Genomic DNA, 25,664 nt, shown 5'->3' with positions numbered 1-25,664 from the left:
ATAAGGAACCTCACACAGATGTGCAGCTTTGCCAAATGGTTCTGTCACAGGGACAGTCTATGTTTGCTACGTACTATAAAGAAGTTCACTGTGGTGATGCCAATTAAGGATTGAAGTTTGCACCTTGGAGAAGGCAGGATGAATTTTAAGTCTCCATATAGTTTAGTTAAAACAAGTCCTGCTGTTCATTGGACAGGGAAGAGTCTTCATTTAAGCCCAGGGAGGGTCAGTTTTACTGGAGTCATTCAAAATTCTTCGTTATCTGCCAGCTTCACAATTCGGTTTTGCCATTTACTAGGCAAGTCTGCTGCAAGTAGAAAGGTCTTCTTATACGGGTCTTCTAACACTTTTCTCAGCTCTGTCTTAACACATTTGCATTGTTTAAAGATAATTTTCAAATTGTTAGTGCTATTTTTATTCAATGAGACTATTAGTAAAGGGGGGTGAGAACACAGCAGATGTTTTAGGCAAGAGGGTCTTAATGACCCCCTTTGGAACTACTACAGTTAGTTAAATATACACACTGTCAACCCCTACTAATTTTCAAAATCTGTACAGTATTTAACTGCAATCATAGCCATTACTATGTATCATGTGAATTGAGATTTGGATCTGAAAATAAAAAACAACCCTGGATTTTCTGAGTTTAATAAAATACTTTTAAAATAATTATAAAAATATAAAGACTTAAAAATATATATGTGCAGCCAGACATAAACATTCTGGTATTAGTGAATGTAGCATGTTAGAACTCAAGGAACACTTGGGGAAACTAGTGAATATTCATATTTCTTTTAAGTTTAGAAAAATGATCTTATTTTAAGCTCCTAGTACTTCATAAACTTCTTGATGAATTTTTTGTCTTTGGCAGCCTTGAAAGCACTTTGGCATGTAGTGGCTTCTCATATATACATTAAATTTTGTGGAAAATGCTTTAAACTCAATTTCATCTATGACTTAGATGCTGTGAAAACATTTTAATCTTTGCTTCTTGATGAGACACCAGGGTGGAGTTTCCAAGTCTGTGTGTTCATTTAACAAATATTTATTGCCTTTGGAGAGGCCATGAGCAAAGAGCACAGGGGGAGAAAGGAAACCCAAACTAAACTCTACTGTTACGGCTCCATTTCAGTAAAGCTTACAGCCTATCAGAACAGTTTTCTTTTTATGAGGGTTTAGCCTAAAAATGGTTTATTATCTTATTATCTAACTAAAGTTTGACTCATTCCAACATGGTATTAAAGCTGCTTCTTAAGCTCCTGTCCCATTTTTGTCTTTTCTTTCCTTCTCCCCCGTCTTTCTCCCCTCCCAATCTGGTGAAAGACCGAATTCTCAACTAAGAGCTGGAGCATTGAGGTCTTTTTTACCCTTCCCCCCTTCTTTTTAGGCTCTGTGATCTTGGCTAATACAGTGAGCCTCAGTCCCTTCATCTTTCAAATGGGGATATTAATTCTTGCTCTAGAATAGCCAAATGAGATAAGGTACAGTTGATTCCCATCATTCACAATTGGCACGTTCTATAACGTCACCACAAACACTGAATTGGCTAATACTGAATTTTTGCTCCACAGCATTGAGGTTCCTGTGAGCTTCTGGTCACAACACATTTTCATTAACTATTGATACAGAACATAGTTTTATGTTGAGTCCTTAACCTTGAACTCACAGACACAATATTATAACTCTTGCCTGAACAAAGCTTATGTAACACATGTATTTTTTTCTGCGAGGCACGTCGTCTTCTTACACTTAGGAACACTGGACAGCACAGCAGTACTATGCTTAAGGACTATTTTAAACAGTGAAATCACCAACCAAAAAGAAAAAAAAAAAAAAAGAAAAACGTGACACTGTAGACCACAAAAATGATACTTGTCATTCATTGTAAGGGGAGAGCTGAAACAAGACAGATCATCAGCCACTGCTGAGAATGTGCACTTGAAGTGATTCAATTTTTTCCTGCCTGTGCATGTCCACAAATGGCCATGGAAACGTCATCAGTATGGATTTGAGGGCTGCAAATAAATTGCAGCGAGCTGGCAAATTTGCACATACAGAATCTGTAAATGATCGACTGTATACGAACACTTTCACCTTTTAAACTCTTAAAGCACAACCTATGTCTCAGAATAATTTGCAGAATAAGTTACATTTAACTCAATAACATTAAACTCAAATATAAGAATTTTGTGCAAAGTTGATATTATCAGTGTCAAGTTAATAAAGTAATAAATATATTATTTGCAAGAGACCCCAAGTTCTTAGCTCAGTAAAGCTATGAGTACAACTATTATCGCAAATTGTTTAGCTCTTCAGCCCTCACATTTAATGCACAGTAGCAAGGAGAACCACTATAATTTGATGCTTTGCATTTAGTGGTTAACATGCTTTGTGACCTCATTATTGGGGTGGGGGAGACATTCCCTACATATTACCAAAATGTTTTATTTCCAAATATGTGACATTCGTATGGAAACATTTCGATCTTAGCCAGCGGTGTAAATGCTGTTCTTGGATTTTTGGTACCATTTTATGTTGCAGACCAAGTACAGATTGACATTTTCAAGCTGGTTTTGGTTAACTACTTAATGTTGGCAATTGGAACTTTCCAATGTAATAACCTCTACAAAATATCACTATGGATTAATAGTATGTTATGCTGTTGACAGAAGTACAAATGGAAAACACACACACATACACACACCTATAGAAATTTCCTCATAGAACAAAATGGAAATGACCTGAGTGGCCTAAAACTTACCAGGTAGATGTTGTAATGGAAGTTACTTTCCTATTTTGAGATAAAATGCTAGAGTTTGGAATATCCTTATTAGTAAATGAGGTTATGAATACTTTTATTGTTTGAAATAGCCATATTTCCACCTGCTTAAAAAGCAGGCTACTAATCAGATAGTCTGCTCGGGCATGTATCAATGTCAGTGTGGCCATTTGGCAGCAGAGTCTCTCAGAAACTCCCAATTAACCATGCAAATATATTTCATAGCATCACATTCCACTTTGTCAGAACCCCTGCTGCCTTTATATTATTAACATAAATGCAGGTGCAAATAGCATTTATGTTCTTTGATAGAAAGCAGTTGGAGACATTTCACTGAGGGACATAACACTTTCAGATTGTGTACATCTGTTCAAATAATGTATCCAGCCCCAGTGACATGAACACAAGGATGGAAACATCTGCCCCTGAGACCATTTGCCATATAGCAGATGCTTACATCTTTATTTATGCAGATGGCTGGTGTGATGAGTTAGGCTGGGATAAAAGCAGAGTTTGACACAGGTATTTAGGATGCTGTGCAAGCCAGAAATATAGGCTAGGCATTTCATGTTTGTAAAGGTCTAATACTATTAAGAGAAATGCATAACTGTTTTAATGCTTTAATAGAATGAACATACTGTTCATCCATAAATTACTTGGCATCAAAATCCTAAAAGTGTTTACAGAAATTCCAACATCCAACTTACACTGGAAACAAAAACTTATTAGTTTCCTTTCGATAAAATAATTTAAAATGATTTTATACTACCAAGAAAATCTCGTGATGACATTTCTTAAAACTGGGGGGAAATACAAATGCAATTAGTTTAAATATAATTTATGACCTATTCCATGAATATAAATTCAAATTAGGAAAAATAAATTTCTGAATTGTTACACCTTTACAAGATTTTTGTCAAGCATTTTATTATTTAATCTGTATTCTAGCATTTCCAACTACTGATATTTAAATTATAACTGATATTTTTATTAGGATAAATTACTTTTAAATGCTTTTTTTCAAAACTCTGTCCTATAGATCTACCATATTACATTCTCATTGGAAACAACAATGAAGGAAGTAAAAACTGCCGGAAGTAAGACATTTCCAGATTTTATCTTCTGTTCTCATTCACACACACAACAAAAATATCACAGAATCTCAAAAGAGCTGGGGTATTAGATTTCATCTAGTTCAGCAGTTCTCAAACTTTTTACTTTTAAGACCCCTTTATACTCATAAAACTTTGAGGACTCTAAAGAACGTTTGTTTATGTCCGTTACATTATCCATTGGCATTTATCATATTTGAGATTATAAACTGAAAATATATATATATTTGTGAATTCATTTTAAAATAATCATTACAACTTAACATAAATGACATATTTTATGTACTTAGAAACTGTTGGAAGACTGGCCTTGACTTTTGTTTAAATATGTTTAAAGTCTGACTTCATTAAAAATGTCCGAGTCTCAGCACTGGGTGTTGTATGGAAACCAATTTGACAATAAATTTCATATATTGAAAAAAAAAATGTCCGAGTCTCATATCCAGTTCTACATTCAGTATGTTGTGATAATGTCCTTTATGTTGAAGTGTTTGTAAAAAATCTAGCTTTACAGTGGCTGGAAACAGAAGGAGAATATTAATAGCCTTTTCAGATAATTGTGTATATTTTTCTTCGCTACAACACCAAAATGTGTCCAATAACTATAACTGACTTTAAACCAGTCAGGAAACCCCTTAAACTTTAGTTGAGGTATGAAATTTGAAACCATGGCAAGGTACTCCTTGTATTCTGTTACTCTTTGGCCTTACACTTGAGTGAGTCATTTACCCATCCATGTAACATCATCTACTGGGTATTTGGGAGGTTGGGAGGCATTTACTGAGTTTGCAAATCTTCTGTACATCCTTTTATCCAGTATTCTAAAAGTCCTATTTGTTAATGGAACCACCATCCTCCTCTGAAAAATCTTAAAGCATTTGGAGGCTTCAACCTCCTGGTGATGGATTCAAGTTTTCCAAAATTCTAACTGCCACTTGAAAGAATGATTTTTATCACTGGCAACGGTTACCGTCAGATGTTTTTTCTTATAGTGACAGGTTGTGTTCGTTCACTTTTGAGAAAATGTCTGTCAGATACCTAAGTTTGACCATGACCTTTGAACATGTGTCTGTCAGGTGTTCTTTCAAGTAAAAATGGTCTTCCATGACAAAAGCCACTAGTTCAGCTTCACAACTCAGTGGCACAGATGCTTTTCCTCGAGGCAACCATCTTCCTTCCGTGTGCAGCATAAGTGCTGTATGAGCGTGAACTGAACCATTTCATCACACAGAATTGTAAAACACGTAAGGATCATGGTTTTTATAAAACTAAAATTTCAGACTGCTTCCGTGTTGTCCTGAGTGTGTTGGCAAAGAACATGGCTAAGTGGACAGTTTGCTCCCACTGCCTGAATTCAGGCTAAGGTGCCAGAGCGGTTTTACCTAATTATCCCCTTTGCCCTATCACTGACTGCAACGTGTGCAGAGGTCAGCACACTGGAAAACACAGATGACATCTTACTATTAGTATGAGAAGAGAGTGTTGGGACCCTTCCCAGGGTTTGCAGGCCACACTTTGAGAACTGATGGTCCAATATAATCCTTTCTTGTTAAAGGGAGCAACTAAAGGGCAATAAAGATTATCTTGCTCAGACATTTTCTGGTAGCAAAAGGAAAAACCAAAGCCAGACCTCTGCTCTCCTTCTTACATGTAATTTGTTTGCTTTTCCCTGAGGAGTTCCCTCTCCCTCCACTCCACCAAAAAAAGGGATATTCCCCAGACCAAACTATAGGCCACGACACTGATGTTTAATCAAGTTTATTAAAGAGGTAGGACTTGCCACATAAGAAATTCAGAAATTCAACATTTTTTAGACTTTTTCATTCGTCCCAATGTTCGTCAGTTACTTCAGTTTTAGAAGCAGGTGGTATGGGATTAGAAAATGTATATTATTTCTAAAATTGTAAAAGACCTTTGTAATGACCTTTTTCTTCATTTTTGCACATCACAAAAAAGTGTCATTAAATTTATTGTGTAATTGTTCAGCTTTAAAAAAGTTATTTTGGTGTGAGCCTGCTTTGCTCACCAGAAGTTCTGTAAAAGAAGGCCACCCATGCAAAAGCCTAGCTTTTAACATCCAGGACATTGTGAAGGGAATCACTTTGTACTAACTGCCTCTCAAACAACCACGCTATGGATTCCTGTTAAAAATAGAAAGCTCACTGAGGTGCCTGAGTGGCTCAGTCGGTTAAGTGTCTGACTTTGGCTCAAGTCATGATTTCACGGTTCATGGGTTCCAGCCCCATGTCAGGCTCTGTGCTGACAGCTCAGAGCCTGGAGCCTGCTTCAGATTCTGTGCCTCCCTCTCACTGCCCCTCTCCTGCTCATTCTCTCTCTCTCTCTCTCTCTCTCTCTGCCTCTCAAAAATGAATAAACATTAAAAGAAGAAGAAGAAAGAAGGCTCACTCTCTCTCTTGAGGGTTGTACTCTCTGATTAGAAAAGGTTAGTCAAAAAACACCTTTATTTTCTCAACATAGATATGGATTATGTGGCACTCACCAGCCACTGGGGGAGACTGACAGATAAGTGGATAAATTGCAAAACACCTTAGTAATAAGTTCAGTGTGATGGAATGGAAGGGGAACAGTTTTGGTGTCAGACAGACCTGGGTTCAAATCTAACTTTCACTTACCAGCTTTGCGCCCTTAAAAGAAATATTCAGTTTCCATGTCTATGGATTGGAAATGTTAATATTAAGAGTTGGTGGTGGATTAAGTGAGATATAATAGATTAAGCACCCAATCTGACTCCTGACAGAAGGACATTTTAGTACTTCACAATGGAATTTGGGGTGTAGGGGATTGAAGGATGGATAGAAGTTGATGAGTAGAGACAAGGACTATATATACTATTAAGTTTTCTCATGAAGAAAAAAAAGAAGATAGGGCAGTATCTTGAAGACAAGATAGAGCCCAAATAATCTTTATTGGCATTTTGGATTTTATATTTTTGTGTTCAGCAAAAGCAAAAGAGAAAGCAAGACAATACGGTTGAGAGTTATAGTTCACTCGTTTAGTAAATAACATTTTGTGTGACTACCGTGTACCAGATACTGATCTCTAGGGACTGAGGTCCTGGCAGTGAACAAAATAAACTCCTGCTTTCTTGGAGTTTATATTCTAGCAGGAGGAGACAGATAATAGAATCACAGTATAATGAAGGACAGTTAAAACAGAGAAAGAGACAGCGGTGACTTTATGGGACTGAGCAGGTACTTCTAGAAAGGAGTCAGGGAAGAATGGAAGCTCACTGATGGTAGAGGATCCCTGAGCCAGCATGAAGGGTATGGAGAGAAGCATGGGACACAGAACAGGGTTGGGAATACTCCCATTTCCTTATTCTGAAGTGCACATTTTTTTCACATTTTAGTGTCTCAGGACTTGAGGTGGATGAGTTGTATATTTAGAGTGATAGTGCTTCTCCCTCCTTTCCCCTTATTCCAGAAGAAGTAAATTTATTTGTGTTATAGAATTGACATATGAGAGTTTAGAAAGAGAAAGAAGGAACAGTAAATGAGTTCCTACCTGATGACTTCTCTTTTCTCCATGAGGTCTTAGTCACTCCAGGCTGCTATAGCAAAGTACCATAGAATAAGTGTCTTATTATGAACCACAGAATTTATATCTCACAGTTCTGGAGGCTGAAAGTACAAGATCAAGGTGCCAGCATGGTCAGATTCTGGTGACAGCTGTTGGGGAGGAAAAATTTTTCCTCTACCCTTTTTGATTCTTTGGCTGATCCAATAATCAAATTAACATAGGACAGGAGAAAAACAAATTTAGTTATGTATGAATGGAGGCCCCACAAAGACAATAAGACCCCAAAACAAGTCCCATAGTCCAGGCTTATAGGCCACCCTGAGCTAAGGAAGAGGATGGGGCCTGGGGCTCCAAAGGGGAGGACGGCAATTCATAGGGTAATAAATAGAGCAGATATTTGATAATTAGATATGTGCCATGCCATACAGATAAGGCATTCGGATAAAAGTTCTGTCTAGTAATAGCTCTCTCTCTAAGCCAGGCCCCCTAGCAGAATTCTTTTAGGTAGTTAGGAAGAGGTAAAAGTTTTTCTGGAGTCTTCTGGATCTCAATTATGTTCAGCTCAAAATAATTCATTTAGCAAAGTAGCATATTTTGGGGTCACGTATTCTGTTCCCCTTTATAGCTCCCTTATGGGTTGCAAACTGCCATCTTATCATTGTATCCTCACATGGCCAAAAGAAGGCAAGAGAATTCTGTGGGGTCTCTTTTATAAAAACATTAATCCTATTCATAAGGGTTTCACTCTTATGACCTATTTACCTCCCAAAGGCCCCACCTTTTAATACCATTACACTGGGGCATTAAGATTTCAACATATGAATTTTGGGGGAACACAGACATTCAGTCCATTGCAAGATCAGTGCCAAAAATCATTGGTGAGAGAGACGGGAATAAGGTGGGGGTTGGATAGAGGAAGAGTGCCTCGGAAAAGCAATGGGAGAAACCTGAGCTAGCCCCAGTGAGGAACTGAAGGGAGTCTATTAGGGATTAAAAAAATAATAATAATAAGATTGTGGAGTAGGTCTGCAATTCAACACTGGAAAGTTTAAATTTGTAAGGTTTCACAGTGTTCACAGTGGTTGGATTTCTCAGCATTAATCAGTTAGCAGTGGGAGTGGAGAGTACAATGTCAGGCCAGGTGGGGTAGGTGCCGTAGGAAGACAGTCGTGTGCAAAACCCACCATATACTAGGAATGTCCACGGATGGTCAGCCACTACACCAGCTCCAGAACCGGGGCAACCTGCGTGCGCACACATACAAATGTGCAGTGCCTTGAGGAAAAGGGAACACAGGTGGACCACATAATCACTGAATCTCTTCAGGGAAGATGGAAAGTTAACTCTTACGTGTTTCTGAGGCATAGGTGAGAGTATGCATTCCTTCAGCCACACTTTGTCATTGCCATCCGTGTAGTAATAAAGGTGTTGATGGAGGAGAAGCCAGGCAGAATTCAAAAGGAAAGGATTCCAAAGTGGTCCCACAGCTTTCCAACTCTGATGATTTCACTCTCTGTAGTAGCTCACGTCAGCATCTGATTACCTACCTTAGATGTATCTCAGAATCTGTATTTGCTGGTTAGCTCACATACAACCTATCTGGTCGGCTCCACAAAGGTAACCACTGCTGACCCAGTTACCGCAACACCTGTGGGTACCCGGTGCTTCGTTTCCTCTTTTTTAATTTTCTTCAGTGTGTCAGTATTAGATGTGGTATCTCTATGTTATTCAAGGTGCATCTTGACTAAGAAATAAGTGACAGTCAAGATTTACAAGCAGGAGTTTTAGGGAATAATTATGCACATGATAAAGGAATATGTAGTCCTGTGTATTTGCACTTTCAAGTCATGAGCTGTTTGACATAAAGGCTGAGGTATAGAGGAACTTGCAGCAGAAAGTGTTATAAGTCACTGTGAGTTGAAGATAAATCAGAAGTGAAAATAAAACATCTGTAAAACTGTGCCATAAAGCAGTAGAACAATTATTTCATTTTTTAAAGAGGCGGTTTGCATACTCCTTAAAAATGTCCATTCTATAAAATAAATCTACTTTTGAAATCACAGTATAAAAATAAGAGTATCTTTGTGATTCCAGTCCCTTGCTTTTAACCATACTGGTGTTGAAACATCATGATCCTTATTACCACTTTGGTTTCATAATCCTGGTATTTTGACCAAAGGCAAGAACCTTCTGCCTGTGTCCTCGTTTAATTGTTCCAACTGACTGCACATTTGCATGGTGAAACCTTATCTTTCTGTTTATTCCACGAAGGAAAAGGTTTTCGTCACCAACTGTCATCTTGTTACTCATCCTGGATACTTAACTGTTCCAACTGCTATTAAAATATAAGATTAAAAAGAAGGGGCCCATTTTTAATTTGTTCATGGAAGAGTTCTTGCCATGAGATATCTTAGCAGCTTCCTAAAGCTCTTTCACAGGAGATGTTTCCTCGCTCACCCATTGTGTTGAAAAACAACTGACTCGGAAAATGTCGGAATCTCCTGGAAAGACAGTGTGCACAGGTATTTGCTCTGAGTGGTAGAACATCAAATGAAATGATTTGCTGCTTTTACCTTGATGAAGTTCAGTTATCAAGGTCTTCTGAATTTCAACTATGTGACCCAACTGAATCTTAATAATTCTAATAATATTAACAACAAGATGAAGAATGAGAGAATGGGGTTAATAAGGCATTTCAAAAATTTCCATTTGTCTTGCTTTGTGTCCCCCCATAGGTCATTAGCTTGTAGTTAAATTTTCATGCTACTTAGTCATTCTTAGATTTGGGTAAAGATACAAAATTGACTGTTTTCTAATAATGAATAAGACCTAGGGCATGTGATCATTTTTTGGCCAAAAAGATTAATAACTTTGTATTCCTAAATGTATTAAAAATTAAAAGATTTCATATAGTTTTCAACTGCTTTTCATCAGAAGTACTGGAAATCAAAAAGTCCTCCCAGAAATAAGGACTGATAAAAGGACTGATAATTAAAATGGAGAAATTCATTGAAATTGAGGATAATTAAAATATATTTTAAATGATAATGCATTTTAAATTTTCATTTCATTTGGGACACGAATTATATGGCTCAAAAAGAATAATAAGTTACTTGAACTTAACAAACCATATTGTATTATTTTTCCTTGTATTGCCATTAACATTTTAGTTAATTAGCTTTTAAGTTCTTCCATAAAGAATGCTTGTTTCCTCTCCCTTCCTGATACATTTACGTGTCTAATTAATTCAGTTTTGTGGGCTCCTCTTTCAGTGCCCAACTTTTCTTCCTGTATTCGAGCTATCTTAAATTTCTTTCTTAATGATTTCCTCAACAAAATACTGAAATCTACAAGAACGTGCTTTCAAAATTGTGGTTGACTTGCCCGTACCCTCTGTGAGAGTCCACTTATTTTTCCTCCTGAATCAAACAATCACATGGCCATTGCTCTCACAGTCCTGCAGACCTGTGGCCAGTGTCCCCAGTTCTCCCCTGGGCCCCTTCCCTTCCAGGGCCATGGAGACCTGGACTCACCCCCACCCCTGAAAGGTCTACTAGGGGAGCTATTATTTTCTTCCCAGGCAGTGTTGAGAACAACAGCAATTAGCATCAATACTCAGTATAAAAAGCAGGAAGGAGTGTCCCCACAAAACAGCTCTTTAAAATGCACATATGTTAACTCCTATTCACTGTAACTGTTCATCTGATTATCACTTTGTCAATGGGATGTGTAAAACTTAGGGGCAGGGAGTAAGAGAGGGTGATAGGATTGATCAGATGTAGGAAGATTGAGCTGTGGTAATAGGTGGCTGGAGAAAGGGAGGAAAAAATGCTTTACAGTTCTAGTAGGACCATGATTCACAAGTTATAGCCATTTCTTCCCTCTTTCCTTCATTTACCTCTCAACAAAGAAACATCAGTTTAAGGATTCAGTACTATTTCCATATGATTAGCATTCAACATTTGTGGGTTTTTTTTTTTTCTACCCACCAAAAATAACTCAGGAACCTCAGGCTTTTTGTCAAGAGAAAGTGCAAGGCTAATGTCTGCTGAGTACCTAACTGGTAGGCGCTATCCTGGCACTTTTCCTGGGTCCTTTTTTCTTTTAATCCTGTCCATGACCTTTGCAGCGAGATACTCTTATGCCATTTTTGTAAATGAGAACAGTTAGGCTCACTGGGAATGACTTTCCCAGCCCACAAGACAGAGCCAGGAGTTGAAACCACATCTGACCCCCAAAACCATGTTTGCACTAGAGACCGTGATAGTGGCCATAACCGTGCATTATAGCTCAGGCAGCATGTAAAGGTGGAAAGAGACCTTGGAGGCAGCTGGGCCAAGGCTTGAGTTCCAGCACTGCTACTTACCAGCTTCGAAACCTTTATCTATAAAACGTACATACCAGTAATTTCTAACTCGGTTTTTTTTTGTGGAGATTAAATGAGATAGTGCATGTAAAGAATTCGATAAGTGCCAGGAAATAAAGAAACTCTGGTGCTCCAAAAACAATAATTCCCTTTCTTGCAGAGCTAGGTAGTGAATTCACGGTTTGTCAAGACAGCTCTCAAAGGTGTGTCCTGAAGGGAGGATGCCTGGATATCACTAGTGGTGTTACAGGAGGGAAGGAGAAGGCCTTAGCTATCTTAGCTGCATAACTCTGCACAGCAGGGAAGTGTGCAAAGAGAATGGACAAAAATGGGCTCCGGATACAAGATCTGTGATTAGGAAGTGCTTATTTCCTTTGTATAGTATCAGATTGCTAGAGATCTGGGTCCTAGATGTACTGACTCAAGGAGGTCTTAGTGCTACAGATAAGTGAACTAGAAATGGCACCCTGAGTCTGTAGACACAAAATACACTGGTGCCTGTTGCCAGCGCATGTTACAGGGCGCTCTGTAGTCACTGCTCCATAAATTCCTGTGGACTCTCGCTGCAGTGCCTGGACAGCACCCTGGGGAGAAGGTGGGCGGTAGCTAAACGTGCTTATAGGTTTTTCAACAAAATAAGCTGAGCTCCCTTGGGTTATGAGGCATTTCTTTTATCTCCTGCTTCTCCAGGCTTTTACCATATTTGTTTTAACCAGAGACCATCTTGGGAAACAGTTTGAACCCCAACTGGAATTTCTCATTAGAAAGCCAAGTGAGAGGGAGAACAGGGATGCCAACAAATAAAATTAAAAATAGGGTCTTTCAGTTTAATAAAATTAAAACCTAAACAATGTCTAAAAGTTTTGGCACTTCTGTGGCTAAGACTTTGGCAGGACTTCCGTTCTGAGCCTCGGTCCAGGGAGCCCGTTTCAAGAGCAGGGGCTCTCGTCTCTGTGCCCAATCACTACTCCATGCTGAGCAGCAGGCCGGTGGGTCGAACAGATGGGATGATGGAACCGGGCCCAAACTAATGAAGGGACGAGTGGGAACAACTTTTGAGAAGCCACAGAGCAGGCTGTGGTTCTGCCAGTGGAAAGGAGGGGGTGAGTTGTGGGCAGGCTTGTAGAAAACTGCCTGCCCTCGTACGTATTCCTTAGTAGCATCTCTGCCAGCCTTGTCGTGAGGCAGTGCGATCGGGCTAGCTTGCCTGCTGACACTGAGTACCATTAGCCCTCATTCTGCCCTCTGGGTCTCTGCCTGTCAGACCAGTCCTCTGGTGGTGACAGAGGAGGATGCACATTGATTGCACTTTCTCCAAACAACTATTATCTGGCAACTCTACTGGACTTGTCAGAGGCCTATGGATGTTAAGGGCAAATTCGCCTTAAAAAAAAAAAAATCTGCTTTTACCTTCAAATGACTATTAATTGTTCATGAATTCTCTCCTAACAAGTGGGCTTTCAGAAAGTGTCGTTTAATTGTAATCGAAATTTTGGGATATGTATGACAAGCCATTTCTATTTCAAATTTCCCCTTTTGTCTCTGCAAAATTCAGAGATACCACTGTATTTTGGAGTTAATTAGGAAAACTTGGTATATAATTTAGCCCCTTTGAGGAGAGAATGAAAGAGAGGAAGGTCATTGCTTCAGATCGGAATGGAGATCTGCATGGCGTGGACTTTAGCACATTACTTAAGTCCTCAAGTCTTATTTTTCTTAATCTGTAAAAAGGGGACAATAATATTTATTTGCAAAGCTTGTGTGAGGGTTCAATTAAAAGACCTAGCACAGATTCTAGCCCTAATAAGGACTCAATGCCTCCGTGTTTCCCTTTAATCCACGGTTCTATCGGTTTTTCACCAACTGTAAATGTCACTTTTCAAAATAGTTTTTTTTTATACACTTAACGTAGTAAAAACAGCCCATACTTAAAATCCTAATATTAAGTTTCACGTTGTATAATTGCACAGAATTAATTTTACTGAGTGCGCCTTTTATGTTTTCAGTTAATAAAAGTCCATGTTTAGTGCCTGAGAGTCCTGTGAGTCTCTTTAACAGTGTTATGGGAAATTTTGCAGGATTTCCAGAAATTATGAATGTCACTGGAAATTTCTACCTCTCATTATTTAGTGCACACTTCTTTGAGATCTATAATTCAGTAGGTGACGGGGAGGGTTTGTAGATCACACCATCTGGGGAGGCCTTGTAAATGTGTGTGGACCAAACCACTGTAGTAACTGCATTGCCAAGAAAGACTTCCTACAAGCACACATCCTAGTATTTTGGAGCTTTAAAAACTTAACAGCATTTTCAGCTTCTCTAAGGACTCCTATTGTTCAAACTACTTTAAAAAGAAAAAAAAAATTCAAGCCTGTGGTTATTGTAGCATAACTGACCTTTATTGCAGATTGCCTCGTTTTCTCCTGAAGAGCCTAGTGTTTGCAGGAACAATTCTCAGGACTCCCATTGTCCTTGGGAAGTAATGAGCTCTAATACTTCTCAGTGCTTAACTTTGGGGGGTAGTTATGCACGGCCTGTCGGATTATTAGATTACTTCCCTTATCATTAGCAATTCTTGTCCTTAAATAGGCAAGGAAAATAAAAACAGAAGACACCGTGTGTAATGTAGACACAGTCATTTATGCAAAGACACACACTTACCCACCGTGACTGTCCCCAAAGGTACCCCTTTTAATAACAGATTCAAAAGGGAAACTTCATTTTCCTTGCATTCATTCAGCAGATAGGTGTGAACCTCCTGTGTGCCAGGTGCAGAGAGTATTCGGTGGGAAATAAGCACGTGTCCTATCCTGACCTCTTAGTTTCCTTTCCCCCCAACCCAAAGGCCACTACCGATGCTAGTTTCTTTTGTTTACTTTTAGAGATATTCTGTGCCTGTAAGGAATATATTTGTGTGTGTACCCCACTGTTTTTTTAATCTAACACAATAATAATAATCTATACATCTCATATCTTGGAGAGTGTTCCAGATCAGTCTACCCCGCCTTTCTTTTTTACTGTTGCATAATATTACATTGTATGGTTGGATATTTACTTTATGAGTACCCTGTTGCTGAACATATTTAAGTAATTCCTAGGGGTTGTTCTTCCATTTTCGGGCCTTGCCCTCGTTCTCCTGCCTTATACATTTCTTCTAATGCATCACTCCATTCCCTGTTGTTCCATCATTAATGGTTCTGGTGGTGCAACACCACCTTCACAGACACCCTCACCCTTGTCTGTACTTCCTGATAGATCCAGGCCAACATGAATAGGTTACATTTATCTAATAAGGCCTTATCTTTCACCCCAAAGATTTCTTATGATTATCTTATAATTGTTGATCATAAAGGCAATTGATCAACTTTTCTACTCCAGGATCCACTTGGTTGAATTGCAGCAAACTTGAGAGTTGACTCTTTTGGCAGTCATCATACCTGTCACTTATGACTCTCATTTCCGGTCGCCCAGGTTGCTCACTGCTCAGTGTTCTCCCTTGCTGGCACAACCAGTTACCCTGAGGGGTTTCCTTCGCTCCCACATCAGAGTTGGCCTCCTTTTCCTTTGAATGGCACTGCTCTTCCTGTGTGATTTTATTTCCACTGTAACGTAGAAACTTTTGAAGATCGATCAAAGCACATTAACTTTAAATGCATCATAATTAGCTCGCTCCCTTTTGGATGGCTCTGTAAAATATATCTAGTTTCACTTCTGGAAACCTTAACTGTCAGAAGGTTGCTTTCTTAGATTTGGTCATAAAAATAGGAAGCCCCTTCCCAACTTAAATCTTCAGAGACTTCGAAGTGACCTTGACCACTGGTTGTTGCTTCAGCTGTACCTTCTGGTCTTTGTTATTTCTGCTCTTCTTCATGTTGACATCACCGTCCTCTGCTTCTGTGGTTCAGTTTTTCCATTTCCAGTTGTCTCTTCTCTCTTCACTCCAATCCCTGCTGTGCCCCTCTATGGATGTCTGTTTTCTTTAAAGCAGTTTCTTTTTCAGAACTTGCTTGTTCCTCTATTTTATCTTGTACCCGAGCAGCATAATTTATCATTCCCTTACTCCCTCAGATGGCCAGTCAGTGGGCCTCACCTATTCTCTTTATATTAAAGGGTTTTAGGGGCACTCAGGGTTGCTCAACTGGCTGGACATCCGACTTCAGCTCATGTCATGATCTCATGTCCATGAGTTTGAGCCCCACATCAGGCTCTAGGCTGACAGCTTGAAGTCTGGAGCCTGCTTCAGATTCTTTGTCTCTGTCTCTCTGTCTCTGTCTCTCTCTCTCTCTCTCTCTCTGCCCCTCCCCTCTTGCACTCTGTCTCTCTCTCTCAAAAATAACGAAACATTAAAAAAAATATTTTTAAATGAATAAAGGGTTTTATTATGGTGCTAACCAATTTTCTTATTTTTTAATTTTAGAAATTTGGAGATGTTAAAGGTCGCTTTTAAATTGTGGCCCTCTTTTCTTCTTCTTTTTTTTTTTTTAAGATGATTTTCTAAGCTCAGTCTATGAATTCTTTATTTCAGCCATTAATCACATAATTACCACTTACAAATTCAATAGATAACTGTGACATTTCTGCCACATGCCTAACACTGTTCTGGACCCTGGAGACATGGACAAAATCTCTGCCCTCCACGTCAGCGACGAAAGGCAGTGGCCCATGATGTAATCTGTAAGATGGAGTAAATGCGCTACAGAAAATTATGACTGGAAAGGAGGGAAGTTCAGAACGGGGGTAGTTTTAACTAAGGTAGTCAGAGAGGAGCTCCCCAGGAAGAAACCATTTGACCAAACTTGAAGGAAACGCTGCAGCAAGTACTGGGCATTTATCTGGAAGGCGGAAGCTCATCCTGGCAGTGAACACGGCAAGTACAGACACTGAGAAAGCGGGTGTGTGCACGTGGAAGGAACAGTGAAGAAGCCACTGCGGCTGGAGCATAGCTTAGCTAACAAAGGAAGTCAGTCAGAGAGGTTCCCAGGAGCTGAGGGCATGAGGCTTTTCAGGCCATTGCAAGGACTCTGACTCCGGCTCGGAGATGAAGAGCCCTTGGACAGTTTTGAGCAGATGAGTGAGGTGATGGGTCTTGTGCTGTGATGTATTTTTGTCACATATTATTTCAAGAGGATTTACAACTGATTAAGGACAAAGCAGCTTTTCTTCCTGTTCTTTTGTACTCAGTCCGCTGGGAGTATGCAGTAGACATTTTCTCTTCTCTTCCTTCCTCAGCCTCGATTTGTTGTGTAGATTCCAAGACCATTACTATTGTTAATGTAATTATTTAATAAGCCTTGTCTTTAAGCAACCAAAAGCTATCAATAATGTTAAGCTTTCTGTAAACTCAATCCCAATTTAACATTTATTTACAACTGACTTCAGCACTTCTTCCGCCAAGATGAGAAGACAAGGCTAAAAATGGAAGGCATTTACATTTAAAGTCTATAGATAGAGAACCAAAAGATAAATAAAAGTATGTGGGAAGAAGAAGCAATCTGTAACAGACTGTTGTGAGATGATGGACCAGTTCATTCACCCATGAGCTTTGGGGTAACAAAGCTAAAGAGGGTAAGAACAGATCCCACGGTTCTCCTGACCTGAGTTTTCCCATAGTGCTAGTCTTTTTCCTTCTTACCCCAATGCAGGCCACCATGTGAAACATGTTTTTAACATACTTTTTCTTCACCAAAGAGGGATTACTTTCTAGAACAAGCTGATCGGTATACATTTCAACCTTATTCCTACGCTGCTTACTCATGCGAGGAGTGTCATTTTTGCCAAAAGAAACAACCTTCTGCTAAAATTGTTAGTTCAGTAACTGTAGACGTTAAAATTTAGGCTGATTTAAAATTTTTGTCTGTTTCAGTAGATGGAAGTAGATTGCCAGCTTCCTAAGGTAGAACTTGTGTCTGTTCATCTTTGTATTGTTGGTATCCCTAGAAGAGTTCTTCAGTCCTTCATCCACAGCTCCAGACTCTCAAAAGCCCAGGAAACAGAAAATGTGATTAAAAGTTGGAAACCAAAACTCATTCAGAGGCAAAACCTGAACAGAGCAAGACTATTTTAAAAACCCTCCATTTGTCCCACTTTTTGCGAATACTCCTATATTTTACTACAGAAGTGGTGGTAGGTTTAAATTGGATGCTCTGCAGACCCTGCTGGGTGTTACTTAACATTTGGCTTATGCATCTCGTTACTTTTCTAAAATTTGAAAGTGTGAATTGCAAAATACATCTGCCCCCAAAGGCTTTAGAAAGGGGATGTGAGCCTGTCATAGCCAATCCCTCGAATAGTGTAGGTACCTAGCAAGCGTGAGTGGGAGTAAAGTTTGGCTGAAATGAGGAACTTAGAAAAGGGGAACTTCACTGCAGCCAGGCCTTGGGCCTTGAGGTCTCAGGGAATAAGAGATGATTCAGTTCTTAGAAGCAGTGCATTGAAATGTTGCCTTAATTATTCTCTGAGAATAGTTGTACTTGGTCTTCAGTTAACCTAGTAAATAAGGAATTGGAAGTGTTATTGTATCAGTTAAAATTGTACCTATTAGTGTCCTAGCAGGTGCTTTTTACGTGATTCATGCCTTTTTTATGTTATCTCTGTATCTTATCATTTTCTATCATTTTGTTTTTATTCAACATTTTTTAAGGTGTCACATCAGCTTTTTTAATGCTGGTGATTTAATTGCAAAAGCACACATAAACAGTTTGAAAGGTGTGAGAAGAAATTCACAAGTCACACGGGAAACAGCAACAAAGCTAGCATTCAGTGTGGAAATTCCTCCACTGTGCAAAACAAACTGCACCGGCCAGTGGGTCAAATGGTGCGTCCTGGAAGGGAGTGAGAAAGGAGCTTGATACAAGAAACACTTGTTTCCCACTGAAGATACACTGGGAAATATGGATCTGAATTAAATAGAGGCTTTATGCTCACAAAGCTTAAGTTTAATAGGGAAAACAAGATATGTCTATAAAATAAATGAAATACACAGCGGAACATACCAGAGGACAGTCTCTGCAGCTCGGGAGGGCGGGAAAGGAGACCAGGAATCGGAAGTAGGTACGTGGAGAGGATGGACGTGGAATATGGAATGGGAAAGACAGAGTCCAACTTTCAAGAATCTCTGTGTTGAGTAGGAAAGACACACAGATAAACTACTGTGGAAAGTGGTAAATGTTATCCTGGGGGCTTTGGAACCATAGAGGAGAATAATCCTCTTGGTCCTTGGGAAGGTGAATGGGAGTTGTTTAAGGCTGGGTGTTGAGGAACACAGGCATTTGCCCAGAAGGCCAAGGGTGAGCCTTGGAACGCATCACAGGCAGAGGAAATGGTGCTTATTTACACTCTCCACAATAGGACAGTTACACCAGAGTGACTTTTTATACTGCCATTGTCATTGCAGGTGAGTCCAACATCTCTTCTGGAACGATTCAGAGTGGGAAAGGTTTGCAGAATAAGAGTCAGTTTAGGACCATTGCACCAAAAATCATGCCCAAAGTCCTGACATCCAGAGTGCTGCCGTGCCCTTCATCATCACTCTCTGATCAGGTGAATCCAGGACCCTCCATCAACGCCAAGCCTCTGGGGGTGCCCACCCAAAATTACGCTCTGATGCAGGTTGCTGGACAGGAGGGGACGTTTTCTCTCGTCGCTCTGCCACATGTCGCCTCCGCTCAGCCAATCCAGAAACCCAGACTGGCGCTGCCTGAAAATCTGAAGCTGCCTATTCCTCGATACCAACCCCCAAGAAATAACAAAGGATCGAGAAAGAAACCCACTCGGAGTTCCTCTGAGAGTGGTGCTGGCATACCTCCTGCCCAAACCCAAACGTCCCCCTCCCCACCTGACCGTCCCAAACCCCCACACAGACCTGGTCAATCAGAGCAAGTGCCGTCACTAGACCCAGGCCCGTCCAGCATCAGCATGGCGGCACTGACCAACCATGGTGGCCCCGGAGACTCTCCACCCCCAGGGACCAACGACCATGGAGATCTGAACCCTTCTGCCACCCCGATGGTATCCACACCAGAAGAGCCCTCAGCCAAGCCGGGCCTCGCAGTGACTCCAGGGAGAGCAACCTTGGTGAGTGAGGAAACCTGCAGTAAACCTTCTCCCGTTGCCAGTGGGAAACGGAGAGAACAAGCTGATCTTACAAAAGCCATGACCATTTTATCACCAGCTGTTTTCAGCAGTGCAGTTCAGCTGATCTCTCCAGTCCCCAGAGGTAAACTGCCCATCCTGCCCTATGCCAGAGGGAGAACAGCGGAGGTGTGTGGAGGCCAGTCAGACGTGAGCCTCACAGATGGCTCTGTGCCCGGGCTCAGGGCAGCCTGTGGTAAGGCATCCTCCATCCCAGAGGGCTTTACTGCAGCCACCAAGGTGCTCGGCAAGACACCTGCTCCACAGAGCCCCTGTGAAAGTACCTTTTGTGCAGCCACCAGACCAGATCTCAGCCACAAAGCAAAACTCAGTGGTGGGGCAGCAAAGAGAAGAGTAAGAAAACGAAAGGTACCAGATGAAATTTTGGCATTTCAGGGAAAAAGGAGGAAATGTGTCCTTAATAAGTGTAAAGATAGTAAAGAAAGAGTAAAAGCTGATCCGCAAGAATCCAGTGACCAAAAACCAGGGTCTCTGAAGAAATACCGCAGCATTATGCCCAAGCCTGTGATTGTCGTGTCTGCTTTGGCTCCCCTGGCTTCTCCTGCAGGCGTGTTCCAGCCCCAGACACCAGGCAGCCTCGGGCAGGACATGTTGTTAAACAGTCCCCTCAGCCCTAAGTATCCCGGCTGTAGGCAGGATAGCGGCACCTCCCCGAAGCCCGGCTCTGCGCTGAGAAACGGACTCTCGGGCATTAAGAAACCGTGGCACAGGTGTCACGTCTGTAACCACCACTTCCAGTTCAAACAGCACCTTCGTGACCACATGAACACACACACTAACAGACGGCCTTACAGCTGCCGAGTCTGCCGCAAGGCCTATGTACGTCCCGGCAGCCTGAGCGCACACATGAAACTCCATCACGCGGAGAACCGTCTGAAGAAACTCGTGTGCTGTGAGTTTTGTGCGAAAGTGTTTGGCCACGTCAGGGTCTACTTCGGCCACCTAAAAGAAGTGCACCGGGTTGTCATCAGCACGGAGCCTTCCCCCGGCGAAAGGCAGCCGGGAGACGTGTCAAAGAACAGAGGCCTGACCGCTCGAGGGCCCGAGGGACCCGTGGAGAGGTGAGTGCTAAGGGGACGGAGGCCTGGCAGCAAGGGGTGCTTGGATTTGGAGAACAGGGCGATATTTCCTCTTCAGAAAGATAGGTCTGTAAAAACATTCCTCAGATCAACATTCCAGAAGGTCGTTACCTCGTCCTCCATGTCTGTGAAGAGTGATCTCATTTCTCGTCGCTTTCTGAGCAGTGATGATTCTTTAATTCCTCTAATCCCAGTTAGCCGGGGCACAGACACCAGTTTGCGGTATGCTGGGGTCACAAAGAGAGGATTTTTGCATCTGAAATAGGAAATAGGAAATCACTGTATATAGTTCCTGGTACCCTCTACAAGTAGTGTTCCCAAACTTGTGGCCACAGAATTTATATCTAAGTGTCATTGTTTGCCCCAGAATATAGTCTGACCCATGGTAGGGACTCCGCGTCCCCCATATTGACCATACTTTCAGGTCCCAGACCCAGCCCTCTACATTTGCGCTAGTTTTCCTGTCAGGCCAGATTAACATTTCCCGTGTCATCATTGCCTTGTGCGGGTACTGATTTCTGGTGTTACGAACAAGCAGGCTCTGTAGTTTGAAAGCCTGGCAGGCTGGGCTTAGAGCAATGGGTCTGCCAGGGAAACCCCAGCAGTCCACCTGCTTTCCACTGGATGATGGAGGGAGAGTCACTGAAATGAACTGTCATCAGCACCATGAAGATTAAACAATTCTAAGTTTAGGTTCTCTGTCCCTCATAGTTCTTAATCGTCCTAATTGTTCTCAATACTTTCTATTCAGTTTTGGCTTCTGCTCCCACCTTCATTTTAAAATCAGGGGTGCCTGCCTTTTGTCTTCCTGGCTTTTCTAGAGTTTCTCTGCCTTTCTTCAGACGTTCCTATCCACTGAGATATGTCTGTGCCTTTTATTTTATTTTATTTTATTTTATTTTATTTTATTTTATTTTATTTTTAATGTTTAGTTTTGAAACAGAGAGAGAGACAGAGTGTGAGCGGGGGAGGGACAGAGAGAGGGGGAGACACAGAATCCAAAGCAGGCTTCAGGCTCTGAGCTGTCAGCACAGGGCCCGACGTGGGGCTCAATCTCGTGAACCACTAGATCATGACCTAAGCCGAAGTCAACACTCAAGTGACTGAGCCACCCAGGCGCCCCTGTCTATGCCTTTTTTTAACACATCTAGCAGCCACCGTAAAGAAACCTCTCTTCTGAATTGTTTTCTGTAGTACATTTTGATGTTTAGGTTAACTGTCCAAGCTGCATTCAGTGCTCAAGGTTAGGAAGGGCAGCAGCGAGTGGGTGGTGTGGCTGAACAAAGCGGGTCCCTATGGTGCCTCACTTGGTACTACCTGACTCTGGAGTAGATAACACCTAGCTGGTAACCAAAGAATAGTTAGCTCCCCTGGGGGAGAGATAGAAAGGGAAACACTCTTTCACTGGAGGCTGGTAGCTTGAGAATGGTGTGACCCCAACCGGGAGTGACGGTCGGTGTCCACGGTGGTCTGCGCTTCCCATGTGCCGTTTCCCCCGTTCCCCGTCCTTCGCCTCACTGGGCGTGTTCTGGATCCCTGAACAAGAAGTTCCAGTTATGTTTTGCGTGAAATCTTACACACACCGTTTTCCCCCTTTTCAGGGAAAACAAGTCAAGCCTAGAAGAAGACCTCCTCCTAACCCAGGCGGACGAAGTCAAATTACAAATCAAATGTGGCCGTTGTCAGATCACTGCCCAGTCTTTTGCTGAAATCAAGTTTCATTTACTTTACGTTCACGGAGAGGAAATTCAGGGCCGGCTGCAAGAGGAGATCTTACCGGGAAGCACAGGAGCTCAGGAAGAACTGGTGAAACACACTGCTCCTTTCAGGAAACAACATCCTGAGAGAAGGAGGCTACTCAAGCGTGCTCCCCCTGATGAGGACTTAAATGCATTTCCTAAGCTGAAAAGGCAGCTGTGCCTTCATCATCACACTGATGTGGACAGGTTCAGGAAAATGGAGGGAGCCCAAGCGGGACCCAGGGAGCCGCTGCCGGGGGCGGTCCCCCGGGGCTCTGTGAGTCCCAGCCCCCACACCCTCTTCTTTGGGGCCCGTTCAGGCTTTAACTGTGTCCTCTGTGCACAGACACTGGCCAGGAAGGAAGAAGTCCTCCAGCACTGGGAACAAGAGCACAACTGTGAGGACCCTCCCAAGCTGTGGACGATTTTAAATGCATTCTCTAGCCAGGGGGTGACCGGACCTCCCGGGGAGACTGAGAAATGAAATCTTGGGGGTGGGGGTAAAGAGAATGCTGCTTGCTTGCTCTCTGTTTCTCTCAAAGCCCTGCATTTTTATGGTGGTGCTTAATTATAAAAGTCAGACAAATTAGGATCAGCATTAATGAGCACAAGTGATTTTTGTACATAGTTTTATTTTCTTACAAAATATACATATATATATATATATATATATATATATATATGCCTTTCGTGTATATTTTTCTAACCATATGCAGTTTTACTTTAAAAGTCTGTGTACTAACCATTAATGTCTTAGACTTTGAGAATAAAGAAAAAGACCAAAAGTTGGCAATTGAAATGTAAAAAATTATATAGGCTGTTCTTCAAGTACAGTGTTCAGTGTGTTTGAGCGTGCGCATATATCATTAGTTCAGCTGTTTGCTGTTTAAGTAGACGGACAAATGTGAGCCAGGCCAGTCTCAGCCACACGTATGGTGTTGATATTTATCAAATTCTCTGGTGTATTTGAATAGGCTATAGAGCGGTACATTTAATAAGGTTCTCATCTACCATAATTTAAAATTCCATGTTTCCTGGATTTTTTCCAATATTTTTGCTATTTTCTTAAATGTACGTTGCCTTGAAGATTAGAGGTTGGTAAGTCTTACAGCTGTAGTGTTCCATATCAAAGTAATCAAGCATTTTTTAGTACTTCAGCTAATAAAAAACCACTTTTTGGTTAAAAGTTCTTCTCAAATAGTCTTTCGGGCCAGGAAATTTACAACCTGGAAAGTGTGCTAGACAGTTCAGCCCAGATGGCTAGGTGTCTGAACCGCTCGCCCTCCCTCCCAAGGAGCTTCACAGGGTCATCGCTAGCTGATCAATTTTCGATGTAACTGTGCCTTTCAAGCCCAGGGTTCTCTTTGAAAGCCAAGAGTAAATGATTGCCTCTTAAATTCCTGGGAACCAGAAAAGTTGCCACTTGGAGCTCCTGGACATCCTGGCTGCAAAATCATTTTCTTAGAGTGGGGGAGTTTAAGCAGTCGTCCAGCTGAGGTTCCAGCCTCCGGGTGAAAGTACTGTGCATGTGGCCGTCTGCCTGAAGCACGGCCCAGGCGTCGTCACAACATGTTTCTGTGCTACAGGAAGTTGCCGAACCAGGAAGAACTGAATTCGAATTGATAAGCTAGTGGTTTTTAAGTCATCTTCTTTTTTTTTTTAATGTCTTATTTTAAAAAAAAGCGTTCATTAGTACGATTTGGCTCAAATTTTCCAGAAAGTCAATTCTTGACTTTTTGCAAATAGTTTTATAAATTTGAGACTATGAGGGTAGGCATGGAAATCTCTGAAAGATTTTGCTGCCGTGGTGTGTCAATCATCGTGCTTTACCCAGTTTGAAAGAGATCATATCAGACCTTCACTGTTTGATATTTTTAGAACCAGGTTAGTAATGAAACCACTTTACCATTCAGTGCCGCACCTTTTGGGAAGATTGGTCTGAAGGCCTAAAAGTGAGATCAACCAAGAACACTACTTGAATTCAAACCATGAAACTTGAATTCAAACTATAAAATAATTCGTAGACTACTCAGTCCTCAGATACTAAGCAGTATTTCTGAAATACTAGCCAGTCGGCCAAGGCAGAGGAGGGGGTCTGGAGTATGTACAGAGGCAGAGTTGTGGGGGAGAGTGCCCCCACACAGCAAGTAAAGGAAACTCTGAAGTCCACCAGGTTGTGGAGACACCTGCCTACAGCCAGTGTTTTGCCTACAGCAAAACACGGAGGGTATAGACAGCCTGTAAAAAGTAGAGACTTATGAATGGGGCACGGGCCCAGGTAGGAGGGTGTGACTGGCTCATGATTAGGTGCCCTGACTGGATCCCCTTCTCATCAGGGCCCTATACCATAGGTTTGGGGCAGGGGGCAGGGGGGTCAGCACTCATCTTTAAGAAAGCTCTTATTATGAGAAAAGGAGATGTGCAGTGCAGAGGGCCTCACTGGATGCCTATGTGTGTGGGTTCATTCGGAATAGAATGTTCTAGTTCTCAGCTTCTAGAAGCACTCCCCTGCATTACAGTGGGAAGGGTCCTGCTGCCACCCAAGATAAGGGGCTTCTGGCCCTTTAAGAGTGCTTCTTCATCTGGAGTGGCACAGAGAGGGACTCCTACCGGGGAGCAGGAAGGAAAGAGAGGGTCATTCAGCTAAAGAGGCTCTGGGAACAGCTCAGATTGATAAGCCAGTGGGCCTTCATTGATGAGCCTTCCTTGGACACAGACATGTTGTTGGTGTGGTCCCAACCTACATCCTTGACCCACAGGCAGTGAGGTGTAGAAACGTGCTGCTCCGTGTGACCCTCAGAGCGTTACCTGTCCAGGACTCCATTCCCTCGTGTGTGCACAGTGAGTGATGCTCCTGCCTTGGGCCTCGCAGTAACCGGGGCTGATATTTATCATGTT

At 41.6% G+C, this 25,664-nt stretch overlaps 1 protein-coding gene across 4 annotated transcripts in view; it reads left to right on the top strand.

Moving 5' to 3' along the window:
* Positions 1 to 23,387, top strand: part of ZNF438 (zinc finger protein 438) — a 171,306-nt gene extending 147,919 nt beyond the window's left edge. For all 4 annotated transcript variants that reach the window (XM_042945247.1, XM_042945246.1, XM_042945244.1 and 1 more), the window contains 2 exons: positions 19,191 to 21,009; positions 22,629 to 23,387. In XM_042945247.1, coding sequence (XP_042801181.1) covers positions 19,191 to 21,009; positions 22,629 to 23,250 — 2,441 coding nt within the window. In that variant the 3' untranslated portion in view covers positions 23,251 to 23,387. The remainder of the gene's footprint in view (positions 1 to 19,190; positions 21,010 to 22,628) is intronic.
* The last annotated feature ends 2,277 nt before the right edge of the window (positions 23,388 to 25,664 follow it).

Source organism: Panthera leo, chromosome B4 (assembly GCF_018350215.1).
Source record: "Panthera leo isolate Ple1 chromosome B4, P.leo_Ple1_pat1.1, whole genome shotgun sequence".
In the NCBI taxonomy this organism is placed as follows: Eukaryota; Metazoa; Chordata; class Mammalia; order Carnivora; family Felidae; genus Panthera; species Panthera leo.
This window is presented reverse-complemented; position numbering and strand designations above follow the sequence as displayed.